Below are 17,885 nucleotides of genomic sequence, written 5' to 3' on the forward strand. Positions count from 1 at the left end.
TTCCCCACCCAGAAGCAGTTACGGATGAGAGTGACAGAGAGGCGACACGGAGCGAATTCCGCCGCTGTCACATCCGATCGTCTCGAGCCTCACAAATGAGCGGCAGTAATGACACTCGCCTGATGGTCGGCGCTCATTTGCGGGGGTAATGTTTGATAGAAATCAATCCATGATAATGTGGTGGATGGGAGCGCAGAGGTGATTTGCTCAAAGATGGGTTTCGTTCTTGTGTAAATGGCCGGTGCCTTCGTGGATGTCACTTATGAGAACGCCGTGCAGGATCTACGAGGAATCTTCAACTCACGACCTTTAACGCACACTGTTGTTAAGCTCTGCCCGCGTTTCTATTCCAGACAGTAACATTTTTTTGTGAATAAAGGGGCCACGTAATCACAGATTGTTTTTCTTTGGTAATAATCTCGATTTTTTTTTAATAATAAACAAGGAGATTCACTGACCCATTAAACTATAAAATTACCATAAAACTCTCCACCATTATCCCAGGATATTGAGTCAGCAAACGCAGGAACGGTGTTCAGCTGCGTTCAATTCACTAGCACACACAGGACGTATAATAGGTCCCCTCATGCACATCATTTAGTACAATGCAAAGGCAGCAAATTCCTGCCGGAAAAGTAAATGTATGTTACAGCGGCGTTCTCTCCAGATGCAAAAAAAATCAACAAAGCACTTCAACCAAAATGTGTTAAAACTTAAACACTTCTCCCAAGAGTGCTGTGGGTTAACGGCGGGAAAAAACGCCATACTTGATGTTCACCTTTACTACAAATGAATAAAGACATTGAAGATCGTATGGCAGTGAATGTCGAATCAAAATGGCAGAAATGAACTGTATGGACTCCAGCACATCGGGGAGATTAACATAAAAATCTAGCGGCGATGAGATGATCAGTCAAACCGGAGATCACGTTGAAATGATCCGGGCGAGAGTGTTAACAGAAAAGTGAATAAATTAAGATTAGCTGCGTTTAACGCGGGATCATCAATTATTCCTAACTACGGCCTAATATAACCGTAATGACAAACTTGACTTTTTCCATTTATTTTTATATAACAGCCGCCTGTGCTTTATGTGAGGGTGATGTCGAGAGTCACTAACAACACCATGAATTATTCATTCCTCCAGCGACAGAACATATTATGGGCTCTGAAAAGGCAATATGAGCAAATCTCCCCTTTTTATTCGTGTCACTGCTGTTTAATGAATCACTGGGAGACCGCTCACTCCGCCGCCATTAATCAGGGCTTCTCTGCCGCTGATTAAAGAGGGTAATATGAAAAGGAATACCAATGAGCGGGGGAATGCTGGAAAGTGGCAGAATAACTCAGCTGCGGCGACAGCAGCGCGTCATGTGGAGTCCAGAGACAACCTTGTCCCGTCCTCGCCTGGAATAAAGTCTTTTGAACAATTGGACTGCCTGCTCTTTCTACCGGTGACATACAGACTGTATAAAAAACCCACGGTGGAGCCACAGGAGACGGAGACAATTGGTTTTCAGAATGCTATTGGAAAAGCATGTAACACGGTCACACTGGTGCCCTGAAAGCTGCATCACAGAGGCACAAACACAAATTAGTTTCATTGACCGGGGGGAGTGGGGAGGTGGACCGAGTTCGTCCTTGAGGGAGAATTATTTTCACAAATTAAATCTATAAATTTCTTCCTAGGCAGCTAACGTCCCAGGAACGAGGGTAACTTACAGACTGTTTGTGTTGGAGGAAGACGTTTCTCTCAGTTTTTTTCATAATTTGAGTCTAAAGCAGCGGTTTCCCAAAACTTTTTCTGTAGCGCCCCCCGGGTCCCTTCTAGCGTTAGTGCTCTTGTCGAGCCCCCACAAATTCAGAGCTATTCACTTGCAGTGTTGCATAAACCCCCTAGAGGGGCCCTGAGCCCTACTTTGGGAAACATTGGTCTAAAGCAGGGGTGTCAAACATACGGCCCGCGGACCAAAATTGGCCCACTGGGGGTTCAAATATTAATATATATAAATATATATTGATATATAAATATATATATGCATATACAAATATATATATATACGTATATTTATATGTATATTTATTTATATATATACATATATACTCACATTCACACCTGTAGTCAATTAGGAGTGAATAAAAAGTTACATACATGTTTTTGGACTGTACGTGAAAACTGGAGAACCTGGAGAGAACCTTCACTCACGGTAAGAACATCAGTTACGGGGGCTGGAACTGATGCACTAACAACTTCTCCACCAGGTGGAAGATGTGTGGAGTTACATTTTCACACACATCTGCTGCCTTTCATATTTCCTCACCCCTCTGATTCTCCCTCCCTCTCTCTCTCTCTTTATCTCCCTCCTTCCATTATCCAAACTATTCCATTTTTATCACCTATTCTTCGGCTCCACACTTTTTTTCCCCTGATGACAAAAACATTCGAATTCCTCGTCTGATATCCTTTGAGCCTCGGCATGTTTTCACTCTGGTTAAAGTCCACTGAGGATTGTCAACGCACCTGACCAAATTGAAACTGAGAATTGCTTTTTCACACATGCACACCAGGTCGGACTCCCGTGTTTAAAAAGAACCCGTCGGTTTCTTCTCGAAGATGAAAGAAAAAGAGATGAAAAAGACGGAGGAAAGAAATTGTTCCGTTTTAAGGGCGACAACAGAATGTGACAAATGTTGTTTTCTCTGCGTTTGGGCAGATGTAGTTCCTCCGCCGGATTTCTCTGCCTCTTCCAGAGGGGCATAAATGACAAACCCATGTTGGGCCGCGGATGCAGCGAGGATAATTAGGATTCACCAAACACAGTTTGTCCTCAAAAGCAAATCACCTCCCTGGTGCTCAGGGGCTACCGAGGCGCCGATCATTTTATATATCAGCACCTAGCAACTGGCAGATGGAGTGAACTTAGTGCAGGCTGGCAAAGCTGATAGGACACTGCAGGACTGCAAAATGAGCTGTGATGATTTCCCTGCTGAGGCCAACAAGAGAGAGAGAGAGAGAGACACCTCATTAAGATGCAGAGCATCGTCAGACGCATGGACACACTTTATGGCACCAACTTGGCCCGGTGTAGAGTTATATTCGCACTGTAACTGAAAACCTACACTCTGGAGCTAAACAAACACAGATGAGCGGCGTAATTAGGAGCGTAAATTTAGCAGCAGAACCTGAGAGGAAGAGCTAGTGCTAATTTACCGCATTATCTTCACTTTAGCAAAGACAGGTCCAGGCATGTGTAAAGAGACGTGCGCAGGGTGGGAAGGGGTGGGGGTCACAGTAACACTGTGATCTATTACACCTATTGATATCTGCAGGAGCCTCGCCGGTCCAGAATAACAGGACTAAACACTCTGCATGATAAGTCATTAAAACGACACCTGTTGTGAGGACACCAGCAACAGTTCCTCGTAATAGTTTATTGTAAACGTCCACACCTCGGCAGGAGGAGACGCTTCGTATTTAAATGCCTGAAGGAAACTCAGGTCAGTTTAGTTTTCACGGATGGACAGTATGGACATATATACCTTCATATATAGGACATATATATGAAGGGACATATATACCTTCGCTACAGGACCTGTACACCTCCAGAACCCTAAAGCGAGCTAAAAAGATTGTAACCAACCCCTCTCACCCCGGTCACAAACTCTTTGAGGCGCTCCCCTTGGGCAGGGAAACCTCTGGCCACAACAACAACGTCTTCCCATCTGCTATTAGCCTTGTCAACAGACTGAGTCCATATTTCCCCCCCCTTTGTTTTCCTGCAAATAAGTACAAGTATATTAGAAATTATTCATATTTAATGAAATATAATTTGATGAAACATAACCAACATGAAGTGTGTTTTTTTTTTCACTTTCAAAATTCGTCAAGCGGGCCATATTGAACTCCCTAGCGGCCCACGGGCCCTATGTTTGACATCCCTGGCTTAATCCTTTATTGCAGGGCTGCCTAATAACTAGGATGGAGTCTGACAGTAGATCAGAAAGGGAGTGCTGGTAGATACTGTGCATTCTAAGAAAATATAAAAATATATAAAATATACAGTATATATGTATAATTCAATGGTGTTTAGTAGTGAACATCTACTGTTCGTCCTCACCTGAAAAGAGGAACAGTTTGGTGGAAGTTCCTTTTTCACCAAACCTCACACTCAGATCTGTTCCCTGTTGTTCTATGATTAACTTCCTCAAAAGTCACTCCTGACTTTTTCACCCTCAGTTCAAGTTTCTACTCCTCTCACCATCATCTTAACTCTATCACTGATGTCATCCTGCTTTGGACTCAAACTAAAACACAAAGGAGGGGAGCGGGAAACAATTTCCTCCTACAGTTATTAAAACGAAAGGAGCAAGGCCATAAGATTAGGGAGAAAAACAAGTATAAATGTGACGGAGAGAGACGGAAAACAATGGCTGAGAGAGACAAGAAGACAAAGAAGACAGGGAGGGAGGGACAGGCTCCTGGGACAGACCCACAGTGTATGTGTGTGTGTGTGTGTGTGTGTGTGTGTGTGTGTGGAGGGAGGATTTTAATTTCCCACCACCATCTGTTAGCGGTCCCTGGGTTGAAAGCTCCACTTATGTCAAACCTCCGATAACCACACACCAGCAGAGGGAGACGGCGAACCAGAGACACTGAACTGTCTGTCTCTCCTCTGTCTGTCCTTTGTCCTTCCTGTCCACACTCCATCAGACTGACTGTCAGTCATGTGTTTGAATGACTTGTAATGTCTTAGTAATTGGACGGTTTTAAATCCTCTGTACAAAAACATTAGGGTGCAGTTACAACATTGCACCTACAGGGGTACACTAGTTTGGCGGACAGTTGATTTTTAAAATCCACCTGTCTTTTGGCTCCACTGTTCCAACCACAGAACTGCGTCCATTTATTATACAGACTGTGTGATTGATTGGTGAGTCTGAGCTGCAGATTATTTTATTTTAGGCTCTCGTTTCTGTCCGATCTCAGACAGACGAGGCAGCGACGCCAGGCAGTCTCTCCCCCTCCGAAACAGACGTTGTTATAAAAACGTTTTACGGTGACCGTTATCTCGGCTGCTTTTAGATCCACTCATAAAAGAGTAGTTAAATTAATGATTTGCTGTAGATTTAAAAAACAAGTTCATTTTTTAAACACAAAAAGTGTTTTCCATTTCCATTGTTTAACATTATTTGTCCCTTGCTTCTTGTTTTTATTATATTAAGGCCCATCACTTTTATTTACTCTGTAGTTCCATTTCTGAAAGCACTCCATTCAGACTCTGACCTGCTGTTATACCTGAGGAAGTGTTAGTATAATGGAGAAGCCGCCCCTGGTATTTTAATCACTTCATTTACACACACGCAGGTTATTTCCATGCAAATGATCTGAAAGGTCACGCTGCAAAGTGCAATCTCCGTTCTGTTCCAAATGTTTATAAAAGCAACGGGCAAAAGTGCAGATTTGTTTAGACGCTGCTGTGGTTCTGAATATTAAGTAAGAGATAAATACTTGATTTAAAATGACTAATTCAACAGTCCAACTGCAGAGCTGTGTTTTCAGTCATGACCTCCAGAACAAAATAAGGTAAATAATATTTAAACATAAGTGATTAAAACAACCAAACACTTTAATCTGACAAAGATGTCGTCACTTAAAGTACTGTGACTGGACAGACGATAGATAACAGAACAACTGTTACACTACCACTAGATGTCACTAGTCTACAAAACTCAGCTGAAAGACGGGGAGCTGAATAACTGAATAAAATCTGGAGAGAAATCTGTAAATGAAACCAAATCCAAACTTTTTTTTTTTAAAAAGACCAGACAATAATTTTTCAATTTTTTTCCCAAACTTTTATTCGATGACAATATACAAGAACATGTTGAGCACGAAGACCATCCCTGGCTGATCAGGCTCACTGTGGAGAGAGAAAGAGCAGAATCAGTACATGTCACTCTGACTTTATCAACAGAGACACTCAACACGTGAGTCATCTTCAGTTAAAGACAAACTGAGACAGATGTAGTTAAGCTGATTAGAAACATTTTCCAACTTTTAAATTATATTTAAACATCAGATTTGTATCCAAGTGCTACTAGTATGATTTGCTACAGCACTCATCTATTTTAAGAGGATAAGCACAGTAAAGCAGACAAGGGGGGAAATAAACTATTATATGGGAAGGAGAATGTGAAAAAAAAACTGTGGGGCGTGGGGAGCAGCGGGGGACACAACATGCAGGGCACAGCTCAGGTCTATCAGCTTTTGATGTGCCACACAAAGGCACACCATGCTGCTGCTGCTTCTATACCTGCACACTGACACCTCATTTCTGTCAAAGAAATCCATGACGAGCAAAATCAGGAACAAAACAAAAAAAGAGGGAGAAAATAAAGTTTACATGTTGAAACATGGCAAGAGGGGAACTGGAAAGAGTTGGGTTTTTTTAAATGAGCGAGTTGAAACCAGAAGATGTGGCTGCACACCTGGACTCATGCACTAATTAGATGTGTAGTAACCATAGTATTAATACAACAGGAGAGTTAATTACTCAAATGTTGGAATACTTCAGTCTTCATTGGAACTGTTCTGTAGAATCTGCTCATGTCAGGAGTACAACTGTCTGTATGTGATCCTTTAGGTCAGTGTTTGAGGTTGGAAAGACTAAGTGATGTGAGAACTAGTTCAGGACCATTTGTTTTTCATCTAATGTGAGGGACGAAGCAACACTTTGTGCTCAAGTGAGAGACGAGGACGTGGGGATGAGTCTGTCTATCAATCCTGGATTATCAATACACTGTAGTGACTTTATAAAAACATTAATTTACCTTCTACAGTTCCATAAGAGTTTTTGATATTTTTTGAGAGTTGGCAAAGAATATTTAAAAATGAAAATAAAAAATAGGAGGAAAAAAAGAACATGCAGTGAAATACAAATCAAATAGACACAAAATGAAGTAAGATCAGTTCAATGTCTGTGTCTCTTCCACTTCTCAACAAGGCTATCAAAATTCAACTAACTGAACATTTGTTACCTACACTAATTCTGACCACAGAGAAGTACAAAAACTTCCAAGTTCAGCAGTGCTAATGATCACTGTCATTGTTTGGTAAAAACCCAGATGGAACCGTTACATTACCTTTTTGCCAGCAGCACCCACACTGGCCTTCTTGATACCTCTGACTTTCTTCATTCTGTTCTTGCGTTCTTTGCGCTGTTTCCTTGAGGACTTCTTCTTCTCATAGAGACCGTGCTAAAAACAAAAACGATTCATCGTGACTTGAGAATCCTCAAAATGAACACACGGTAATCCAATCACCTCTGTGTGTGTGTGTGTGTGTTGTCTCAGCAGCGGCAGTTTTAATAGTAGTACATTGTAAATTTACCCAACGTGGCTGGAATTCTAGCAATTGTTCAATTTTATATAAAAAAAAAACAGTCATTTTATTTGTTATTTTGTGGTCATTTATGGTTTAAAACAACCAAATAACAGTGAATGCTTTCAAACAAAATCAGAAATATATCAATAACAAAGAAAGGAGTTGGGGCTGACTAATATTTAATTTACTCTGATGCCACAAGCAAGCTCACTGCCTTGAGCAACAATAAATCTCAACAGCACATAAATATAAAGCTACACAGCTGCTTTGATCTGCTGAAATAATCAATAAAAATGAATTACTGCCAAAACACTTGGCTGAACATTTGAAAACTCACCCTTGCCAGTCTGTGTTTGGGCTCATTCTTCTTGGCATAGTCTAGAGAATCGTACACCATGGCAAAGCCAGTTGTCTTGCCGCCACCAAACTGAGTCCTGAAGCCAAAGACGAAAACAACATCAGGAGTGGTCTTGTACATCTTGGCAAGCTTCTCTCTGATTTCAGTCTTGGGGACTGTAGCCTTGCCGGGATGCAGGACATCGACGACCTGCAAGGAGAAAAAGAGGTTACCTTTTTAAGAACTGGGAGAATATACCACGACATAAGCAAATATGGAGAAAATGCTGCCACTTACCATTTGCTTCCTCTGAAGCAGCCGGTTCGTCATGAACTTGCGAGTCCTTACTGTTACTGTGTCATTCTGCAGATGAATAAAATGATCAGTTTTCTTTTAGTTACACTACAGGCATAAACCACACAACATGCGATTTTGTTATAGCTACACAACTGTCATGATCATCAAGTTCCCCCACGGCCCATATCTGCCCGGCTCCATCCCCGCTAATAAAACAATTAAAGTCTCTACTACCCAATCATAACCATTGAACACAATAACTTATGATTCTAAAATAATGCACAACTGCAATACAGTATTTAGCCATCTACTCATTTGGTTGGGAGCCAGGCCACGGAAATGTATGCTAGCACGAACGCCAAGAAGCTAAGACTTTGGTGTACCCCATGAGTTTATTTATCAAACTAATAAATACCGAGTTGCATGGATTTAACTATCTACGATTCTAGTCGAGCTTTGTTGTGACAGAAGTGTTCTCAAAACACAGTATATAAATGAGAAAACCGCCAAAGTTAGGCAAATGTGTAACAGGACCAACAACATTCAGGTTAGCATCTCAGAGAAGCTCATTTATTCCTCTAAACCACTTTCTATCAAGCCGATATCGACATGGTTTTATAAAGTATGTATCTGTGAGCTATTAGTCTGTGATTCACGTATGACGATTAACGGATGGCCTCGATGTTGAAAAGATTTAGTTCATTTTTTGCCACAAGACTCACCATCTTTACGTCGGCCTCGCTCAGGGACGTAGAAAAGGAGGAAGGACCGGTAGGCGGCCGGGTTATTGCCTGTTGGAAATAGACAGGACACGCGCTTATGTTGCCTGACGAAAAACAAGTAAAAACAAAAAATACTCTAATGTCGTAATAAAATGCTAGTTATTTTTTATTTTAAACGTAAGGTAGGGAAATTAAATCGTAATCGTTGTTGGGGAAAATTTTACATTGACATGTTTCCTCAAACCATTACATTTATTAAGCACTTAAGTTTTCCAAGCAAACAAGCAAACGACACCGAGGCTGTTTAATATAGAAAATTGATATAACGATTAAGGAACAACGAAAGGTGTGGTTCTGAGGACTTGTGTATAAATATAACTATTCACAACCAGCCGGTGTGGGACATGGACGAAGGACAGGTAGGTGCTACCAGTAGCAAACCTCCTTGTATCCACCTGATGGCAGTATTGAGGGGGACACGGAAAGCTGAACATTTAAATGTTTTTTTTTGTACCTAAATTACAAAATGCCTAAATACTTAAACACACTTACAGAGTAACGAGGACAGCACCTAAAGATTTGATGCTCTTTAGGTGCTGTCCTCGAAGATAGTTAAAAAAAACCTGGAAATAGGTAGAAGTTATATAGTAAAATGGCCGTTATATGTCAAGTGGCTGAGAAAGCATTAAAAAACCCTGAGCCATGTTGTTTTTCAGTCAGGGAAATTGGCCTGTTTGCATTTTTTTCCATTTTCTCTTATGCCACCATAAAAAAACAAACAACAACAATATACCAGAGCATATAACGTGGCAAAAATATCTTAAACAAACAAACACAATTTTTTTTTTGTGTTACGGAACTTTATTGATAATACCAGAGCATATAACGTGGCAAAATATCTTAAACAAACAAACAAAATTTTTTTGTGTTACGGAACTTTATTGATCTTGTCGAAACAATGTTCATTGCCATTGGAGTTTCAATTAAAATAATGATGTTTAAAATCATAACAGATGGTTACAGTTATTTTGTTTTCATCACCTTTAACACAATGCTAAGCCCTCTTTGTCAAACGAAATTAATTGTAATGTTACAGAGAGTTTTATTCAAAACATTTTTCCACTGAAAATTAGGTTCAGGTCAAGTTGACGTTTTTGTCATCAAATATGAGTTAAAACCGGAAATAAAATGTAGTTACAGTTTTTTTGGTCATTCAATGGCTCCTGTTACATAGAAACAAATGTGAAAGAATATATTTTAGATTCTTTTAGAAAGTACTGATCCAAGTGACTTCTTGGACACGGTACAATTAGCAGAGAAGGACCACAATGGCGTGTGTTTTAAAAAGTTTGAACAATGTGCATGTGGCACAACGAACCACGACACCATATGGAATTCCTGAAAACCTCATATACTTCTTTACTTTCAACTGTCACAGCTGCATGATGGAGAACATCATGTGGAACATAAAAAACACAAAACAAAAATTGTTTTGTTCAAGTGCTAACTACGTACTATGTTGCCTGTTCAACATTACAGTGAAAAAATAAACATCTGTCGGAAAGTACAAATCGATGACAAGGAGTCTAGGTTTAGTTTTACTGCATTTCATGTCAAGTAAGGCGTGGACAGATGAGACACATGAGAAGAACACAGTACTGTTAAAATGGATTAAGGACACTGGAGATAAAACGTATAAATTAGATCTGTCATGTCTGACAGAGCAGAGCAGAAGGATACTTTCAATGCTAAGTGCTTTCAAATTAAATGCATAAAGAATATCAGGGTTTTTTTTTTTAGTGTTTCCAATGATTTTCTTGTATTTCAGGACATGAGCCGATAATCGCTTATCTAGATGTAGAAGAGAAACACCAAGAATTACTTTCTTGCCTTAGATAGATTTGGTGATGTGCTCAAAAATGCTTGGCAGAACCCAATTTTTGATTAACTAAAGATAGAATTTCAAGATGTGTTGTTGTCTTGGCAGGAGCAAAACATATGTAGAATAATTTGCAAGATCACAACAGCGTTGGTTTGACATTTGTAAAATCAACCATTATGTAAATCTGTTAAAAAGCTTGTTCGCAGTTGCATTTCAATTTAAAAACAGCCCCAACTAATAGTAGCGAATACAATCATCTGCAGATCAGAAAAAACAATAGTAGCAGAAAGATATTTCCCCCCTGATTTTTTTTAACATTCTTGTGTAAATTATGTCATGTGTTAACAATCTTGGAATGGTGTAAAACTTTTTCATCACATTGGAAAATAAAACAAGTTCCCTTTAGGTCTCATCAAATTAAATTAAACTGACAGAAGACGGTGGAGCTCTTCAAGTAAATCCAAAAAAATATATCATTTAAATAGCATGCTAACAATAGCCTTTTAAACCCAGGCGTGTGAGCTTTTGAGTGAATATAAGGCCAGTTATAAAAGTCACCTCTTTCTCCCATTAAATTAAAAAGTGAATTATTAACCATTTGACAGTGTGCTGTTTTGATTCTGATTCAGACAGCTGTAAAATGAACACTGCTGTCTACACAGTGGACAATGAATTTGGAGTTTGTCAGATTCAGACCTGCCTTTGTTGCGTAGTAGTTGATCTGTACAGCGTTATGGTCACTATGGAAATCTATTTCAGTGGACATAGCTTTCCAGAGTGGACCCCACCATACCTGGTATGATATATTGAGTCCCTGTGGGTTACACATGTTACATCCAGTAGTGAGACAGAGAGCTAAAGAAGACAATGGCTGCCATGAGGGCTCACAACATTGGTTTCTACAAGCCAAGCCACTGGCACACGGGTGGTGCCAGGTCATCTGCTTTTGCTGTTGCGGGTCCAGTCAGTTAGATGTCCATTTCAAACTGAGCATCTTCACCTTGGAAGAAAAAAAAACAAGGTTTAAGAAGCTAATGATCAGAATCTACTAGAATCTACCAGTGGTGTGCTGTGTCACATGACAAGTAGTTCACTTTCCTTTCTTTCCTAAACGTTTCTGTATAATTGAAAAATAAATAAATAAATAAATTGATGTCCCATATTTGTCCCACACTGGAGATATTCACAGTGTGGGTCTTTTCAGGCTGCCACAGGAGGCGCTGTTACTGTAAGTATATGGAAGCACCTCAAAGGTTGCCACGCGGGAGTTGCCATTAGGTATATGGTTCCTCCGGGACTAAACATAGGACTGCGTGTAAGGCAGATGTGTAAGGCAGGCATAGTAACCGCTACACTACAGAACTACCACATGCTGTAAATGTTGTCTGTGTCATTGTCAAAACTCTGCACGTCTTCCAAATGGCCTTTTCGGTCTTACCGGTTGCGGGCTTGCCATCATGGTTTTTGATGTGTTTGTTGGCTTCATTCTTCTGGTTCTCACTAAGGACTTGGCTGGTCACTCCGGGGATGACAGGAAGGTGTGCTGGTGGAGTCTGGGCTATGGGAGAGTTACGCCTGTCCAGGAGAAACTTTCGGTCGTAGATGATCCGAGTTCCTGCAACAGGACACGTGAGTTTTCAATTATTCACGGTCCCTTCTTAGGAAATATGACTGTGAGTCGTACAGTATGTGTTGCAAGTCAAAAGAATGACAACCCTATTGCAAGCAGCGTCCGCACAGGAAGTGAGTGTTTAAATAACTGCAACAATCGACAAGATTTGCACCAAACATAACAAATCAATAAAGCCACAATTTTAATGTCATGAAAAGCTGGACCTATATTTAAATACAAACAAGACAAAAGTTAACAGCTGCTGTTCTGTATCCAGCAGACATTTACTATTACATACTGTTAAATGATTACATGAGACCCAGCTGGTTAGGTTATGTTAGCATAAACATTATGTGAACAGCCACGTATTAAGGGCCCTGGAGAAGCCAAGGTTCTCCTGATATTTACAGTGGATGTGACAGAGAGACCTTTGCAGCGTGATTTAGAGTCACAAGAAACCTTTGCAGCGTGATTTAGAGTCACAAGTTAGGCCATAAAGTCGAGACTCCTTCGGTCAACCTTCTGTTGTCTTGTTTGCCTTTTAGGTAACAGCAAGACTCCTTCGGTCAACCTTGTCTTGTTTGCCTTTTAGGTAACAGCGTTTGTGTCCAGGTATATATTTGAATATATTTGTTTGTTGCGAGCAAAGTATTTGTCCAATGATGCCAAATGAATCCGACTTGTTGACACTCTCCATAGACAGCCTTTACATTTTTCATGACAGGGAGGCAGTGGTGCAACCAGTCACACTAACAATGGCTCAGTTCCAGGAAACTGTTACATCAGCACGACCTGTGCCTGTGACCGATCAAGTCCACTCCTGTATGTGAGGGCTGTCCACTTTACATACTCACTGTCTGAAAGAGTTGAGTTTGTATGTTCATTTTAAAGATTGTGATGTTACACATAGAGTATTTATGGCTTTACTGAACCTTGTAATGGTTCTTACATATAAACCTAGGTTACCAATTAAAACATGTTAAAACAAACGTTTTACTATGTCTCTATTGCATATATAAAATTACCAGAATTAATATGCAGATTTAATCATTAGACTGTAGATAAGAAATGACGAAGAAGACATGGGAAGGCAAAGTTAAAGCCACGTGTCCTCAAATTGATATTATTATCATAAACTATGTGCAATGACAAAAGGTAACCTTGTGCAAAATTATGCCAGCATCCCTTTAATTTTTGTATTTTTATTGGATCTCCCCGCCCCCTGTTTTCAGGTCAGCGTACTATTATTTTTCCATTCATTTCAATACTTTCTTTCCTTTTACAACTCATTGCTGTTTTATTTCATAGCTGCTTCAAAAACAATGCAGTACTGCGGTGTACAGTGATGCATTGTTGCTAATGTACTTCCTGCATGTCTTTGTTTATGGCTTTTGTCAGAAAAACTTCATATTAAATTATATAAACATTCTATTAAGTTATTTATGACAAATATGTAACCGAGGCGAGTTTCCCTGGATTAACACGGGAATCCTATTCACGACGATGTGAAAACAAACGAATACATTTACCAAAAAACAACAGACGCGACGCAGTCAGTACAATCTCTGCGCTGCACATCAGCCAATTGAAAGCTGAATTGATACGGAGGGCGGGGCTTAACTTTGTTTTTGTTTTGATCGGGATGACAAGGCAGGCTAGGCCACAGTGACAGCAAACGTTAATCTCAATTCAAAAGCCAAACAGCTGTCTTCCCACTTTTTTTAACAAAATGTGTTAAAAATTAAAAATGAAATGGCATTACCTCCAGGAGTGGTAGAGAATAAAGTGCCTCCAGGGGTGGTGCAATAGTCATGAGGTAGCTGCGTTGTGTCGTTGATCAACACCGTCCTGGTCGGGATGGCCCTGCTCTCGCTAAGCTGACGACTGGTCGACATTTTTCGGCGCCGATTCGGTGACAAATACAGCAGCTATTGAAACACGAGGTGTTTATTTCCCGACGAACGGTGGAAACCAGGGCCGTTCCCCTCTCTCTTAATCTTCCAAAACGCTTTCTTTCGCCTTTCGTCCTCCCTGCCGTCAGCACCGTCCCCTCCCTCAGCAAGGCAGGAAGCGAGGCAGGCCCAGAGCGGATGTGACGTCCGCATATATAATATGCGTCACGCGACAAATCGTCTGTTAGTATTTCAGAAGTGTTTTGTGAAAAACAAATGATATTGTTCTCTAAAATCACTTACAGCCTGACATATACATAATGTACATTTTCCTCCATGTATTCACGATATTTATCATTTAATGTTAAATGCGGTGTTGTTTTATATATATTTTAAATAATAATGGTGTTCTTTCATTTCGAATACAAATAACTGTGATTAAGACCAACCTAAAATAGTCCTGACAAAACTCGCACTGTAACCAATGGGAGTTAATCTTGGTGAAGTAGGACTTCTCTGTGGAAACCTGTCACAGCCAGCTACCATGTGGTCCTTAATAGAGCACTTGGCCCTTAGTGGGTTTCCAAGACCACCAGCTAAATTGAGGAGCAACGTTAAAGCAGGACTAAACAAGAAGCAAGCAACTACAAATAGTGTATACCATTTTGTTTATTCACCCCCCTTTTTTTTTTTTACATTTTCAAAGGCTTCATTATTGGTGTATTTCTTGGTGTCGTATGTTCTTCTAATGAAGGGCTGGTGGAAACAGCTGATGTTTCTGCCAAATGACTTAAACAACATGGGTGTAGTACTATCCAGGTAAAGAGTTATGCCGTTTTTCTCACTTTGCCTATCCTTCCTTATATGAATGGTTTAATTTCTCTGTGTCTCTTTCTTTCTGTTTGTGTGTATGCCTATCAATTTATGTACCAGAGTAAATAACAGATGTCAAATGACTTCCAGAATGCCTGTCAACACATTGAGCAGCATCTCTGACAGAGAAGCCAACAGCACGGACAGCGATCATTCCTCTGTCATACCGAAAGGTAAAATGTGTATTTTTACACCTCTCATCAGCTGTATTCTTAGGTTACCCACAATCTGATTTTCATGTGCTCTCCAACAGTGTGTGAGCCAGAGGGGCTGTTAGTTCCTGCACTTCCAGAAACAGCCTCTGTGGAGCGAGGCTATATCACTCCACATCAGATTTACAATCTGCTTAATGCAGAAGATGGCCAGCCTGCTATATTTGATCCGTACTATATGCTTATCCTGGACTGTCGCAAGGCTGAGAGGTGGGTGCTACAAGTAAGGCTATAGAAAATCCTAAAAAAATTATAGCATGTTATGTAGCCAAATGTCCACTTCTGGACATTAGGTTTGTTATTGTTATGTAGCCAAACGTCCACTTCTGGACATTAGGTTTGTTATATTTCTCAAGGAAATATACTATTTTAGGAAGTCTTGTAGTATATGTCTAAATTACACGAATGATTGTTTGTACTGTGTGTGTGTAGGTACAAGGACAGCCATGTGGTGACAGCACGGGCCGCTGTAACAGTGATCCACCCTGAGTTGGGCTGTCTAATCAGCTGCATTGAGCTGCAGAAGTACTCTATAATACTGCTGTATGCAGAGGAAGGATGCAGCCCAGGTCAGCAGGTTACATACAGTAAATGTACAGAAGGTTCTTGTGTATGTCTGTTTTAGAACTTTACTGAAGTGGTCTCACAGCCTTAGGACAGATAAAAAATAACATTCAATTGATAAGCGTATTTGTTCCAACACAAGATCATACATTACTATTATTACATTATACTGATGGCACAAATCAGTTTATAGCATCTTCGATACAAGGCATTGTTCCTTGCATAATGCATTTTGTATGGAATGGAGAGAAAATATAATATTGAATTTGTTAAGGTTGAACTTACTTTGTGTTGAATTTACTTAAAACTTTCCAAGATAGAGACCCATCATAATTTGCTAAATTTTTATGTTAATTTTGAAAACTCTTTAGTAAATGTTTTTGTACATATTTCAGTGGGCAGTGTAAAAGCCAGGGCAGACTCTCCAGACCTCCAGCGCTGTTTCTTCCAGCTCAGTGGTCTGGGAATGGACCCGATCATCATGTTGGGGGGGTTCTCAGCCTTTAATGCCCTGTATCCCTTCCTGTGCACAACACGCATGGTCCTGATTGAACCTGAGCGCCACACCCTCACCATCTACCCCTCAGAGATTCTAGAAAATGCACTCTACCAAGGCTCTGTCTCCCAGGCCTCTGACTACCGCATCATCAAGAATTTACAGATCACGCATGTGGTTAATGCCACTGCCAACTGTCCTGACGCTTTCCCCAACACGCTGTGCTACCTGCGACTACGTTTGAGTGATGACTCCCAACAGGACCTGGTGGAGGCCTTGCCACTAGCATCCAGGTTTATTAACACAGCACTGAGGGCAGTCCCAGCTGGCCGAGTTCTGGTCCATTGTAGTATGGGCAGGAGTCGTAGCTCAGCATTAACACTGGCTTTCCTCATGCAGCACAGGTGCTGGTCTCTACTTCATGCTGTGCGCTGGTTGAAGGAGAAAAGGGCATGCACGGCACCTAATGTGAACTTCCTGCGACAGCTGTTGACCTATGAGGAGCAGCTATTTGGACGAAGACTAACCTCCCTGGATGACATCCGTCGATGACTGGATTATAGGACACGTAGTGGAATAAAGGTCACAATGAGTGGAAGTGTACATTATTTTTTACAGGTCACACTGAGAGAAATGTAAAATATATTGACGCTGATCTAAAAAGTATATTTTATTCTAAAAGACACACATTGACCAGAATATAGTCTATAACCCCTTATAAAACCGGTGCCATGAAGCCCCTGTTGTTTTCCTTTTTTACGCCTCAATTATTACAGTAATTTTAAAAATGTTGTTATTTCATGAACTCCTGATAACTGATATAACTCCTTTCGTGACAGTTTTGTGTGACATTTAGTTTTCCTTCACTTTTCTACCAGGGGATGACCCTAATACTCAAAGTCATGTGCCTTACAAATACCAGCTGTTAACATTTTTATAGATAACGTCAATGGTTCCTTAGTGTCAAGGTTTAAGGGTTCCATAATCTCAGTTAATAGTTTAACCAACATTCATCAAATCACTGGCATAAACAGATAACAGCAACAACCTTGGCCCCATTATTAAATTGATAATGTACGCCAATGCACAATATAATGTCATTAAGAAATTGCTACATTCACGTTTGTATAAGTCTATTTTAAAATAAATTGTCTGATTTCCTGTCCTTCAAAATCGTCTTTTTTCTTTTAAAACTATGTCTTTTGCAGCACATCCTCAGACTACCTCAGTGACAGGGACCACATGTTGAAGACATTTGCTTACAATTCCAAGATCAAGAAAAAAAAAAACTCAACACATGCACATGGATGTGCAACACATTTATAATAAAATGTGTGGATGGAAGATTATGGGATTTTTAAAATATCTTTTCACTTGATTTACACAGTAAAAACAGCCCTACAGATCCTATGAAACAAATCCTAGGATTCAAACTTTTGTAATCTCTGCTTACACTTCCAACACTTAAATTTGGTTGTGATTCAGAAGAAATGACACCGACTTCTTCGAAAGAAGACTGGAAAGTAATAATTTGGGCCAAAACCGATTTTGCAAAGTTTTGACAGAAGGAAATAAAATAAAATTATCATAGACGTAGCAATGAGTGGCTTAATA

At 40.2% G+C, this 17,885-nt stretch overlaps 3 protein-coding genes and 1 long non-coding RNA gene across 7 annotated transcripts; 1 reads left to right on the plus strand and 3 right to left on the minus strand.

Moving 5' to 3' along the window:
* Window positions 1-5,840: 5,840 nt before the first annotated feature.
* On the minus strand, window positions 5,841-8,830 carry rps24 (ribosomal protein S24). The gene is made up of 5 exons (XM_017037140.2): window positions 8,741-8,830; window positions 8,019-8,084; window positions 7,722-7,931; window positions 7,144-7,257; window positions 5,841-5,921 (listed from the first exon to the last, which is right to left on the minus strand). The coding sequence occupies exons 1-5, from the start codon at window positions 8,741-8,743 to the stop codon at window positions 5,919-5,921; spliced, it is 396 nt and encodes a 131-aa protein (XP_016892629.1). The 5' UTR covers window positions 8,744-8,830; the 3' UTR covers window positions 5,841-5,918.
* An 828-nt stretch (window positions 8,831-9,658) lies between these two features.
* eif4ebp2 (eukaryotic translation initiation factor 4E binding protein 2) lies at window positions 9,659-14,295 on the minus strand. The gene is made up of 3 exons (XM_008321790.3): window positions 13,997-14,295; window positions 12,061-12,237; window positions 9,659-11,622 (listed from the first exon to the last, which is right to left on the minus strand). The coding sequence occupies exons 1-3, from the start codon at window positions 14,127-14,129 to the stop codon at window positions 11,591-11,593; spliced, it is 342 nt and encodes a 113-aa protein (XP_008320012.1). The 5' UTR covers window positions 14,130-14,295; the 3' UTR covers window positions 9,659-11,590.
* On the minus strand, window positions 12,245-12,931 carry LOC112487885 (uncharacterized). The gene is made up of 3 exons (XR_003051389.1): window positions 12,806-12,931; window positions 12,694-12,753; window positions 12,245-12,662 (listed from the first exon to the last, which is right to left on the minus strand). It is a non-coding gene; the product is annotated as an uncharacterized LOC112487885 (long non-coding RNA).
* Window positions 14,296-14,467: 172 nt separating the features above from the next.
* styxl1 (serine/threonine/tyrosine interacting-like 1) lies at window positions 14,468-17,453 on the plus strand. 4 transcript variants are annotated; one of them, XM_025061159.1, is made up of 6 exons: window positions 14,468-14,945; window positions 15,060-15,172; window positions 15,253-15,421; window positions 15,644-15,780; window positions 16,171-16,564; window positions 16,671-17,453. In XM_025061159.1, exons 1-6 carry the CDS (start codon window positions 14,611-14,613, stop codon window positions 16,708-16,710), a joined length of 1,188 nt encoding a protein of 395 aa, XP_024916927.1. In that variant the 5' UTR covers window positions 14,468-14,610; the 3' UTR covers window positions 16,711-17,453. The 4 variants fall into 4 exon arrangements, with proteins under 4 accessions (XP_024916927.1, XP_008320013.3, XP_016892624.2 ...); XM_008321791.3 differs by having other exon boundaries at window positions 16,171-17,453; XM_017037135.2 differs by having other exon boundaries at window positions 15,090-15,172; window positions 16,171-17,453.
* Window positions 17,454-17,885: the final 432 nt, after the last annotated feature.

This window comes from Cynoglossus semilaevis, chromosome 12, assembly GCF_000523025.1.
Source record: "Cynoglossus semilaevis isolate Cse_v1.0 chromosome 12, Cse_v1.0, whole genome shotgun sequence".
NCBI classification, from domain to species: domain Eukaryota; kingdom Metazoa; phylum Chordata; class Actinopteri; order Pleuronectiformes; family Cynoglossidae; genus Cynoglossus; species Cynoglossus semilaevis.

Bases quoted from the DNA above. Each gene is read 5' to 3' on its own strand.
- rps24 (XM_017037140.2), bottom strand. The intron at 7,932-8,018 runs GTAAGTGGCAGC...TTCTCCTTGCAG, and splicing joins TGCTTCAGAGGAAGCAAATG to GTCGTCGATGTCCTGCATCC. The intron at 7,258-7,721 runs GTGAGTTTTCAA...TTTTGTTTTTAG, and splicing joins CCAAACACAGACTGGCAAGG to CACGGTCTCTATGAGAAGAA.
- eif4ebp2 (XM_008321790.3), bottom strand. From the start codon at position 14,129: ATGTCGACCAGTCGTCAGCTTAGCGAGAGCAGGGCCATCCCGACCAGG. The intron at 12,238-13,996 runs GTAATGCCATTT...GTCCTGTTGCAG, and splicing joins ATTCTCTACCACTCCTGGAG to GAACTCGGATCATCTACGAC. The intron at 11,623-12,060 runs GTAAGACCGAAA...TTTTCTTCCAAG, and splicing joins TGATGGCAAGCCCGCAACCG to GTGAAGATGCTCAGTTTGAA.
- styxl1 (XM_008321791.3), top strand. From the start codon at position 14,611: ATGGGAGTTAATCTTGGTGAAGTAGGACTTCTCTGTGGAAACCTGTCA. The intron at 15,173-15,252 runs GTAAAATGTGTA...GCTCTCCAACAG, and splicing joins TTCCTCTGTCATACCGAAAG to TGTGTGAGCCAGAGGGGCTG. The intron at 15,422-15,643 runs GTGGGTGCTACA...GTGTGTGTGTAG, and splicing joins GACTGTCGCAAGGCTGAGAG to GTACAAGGACAGCCATGTGG.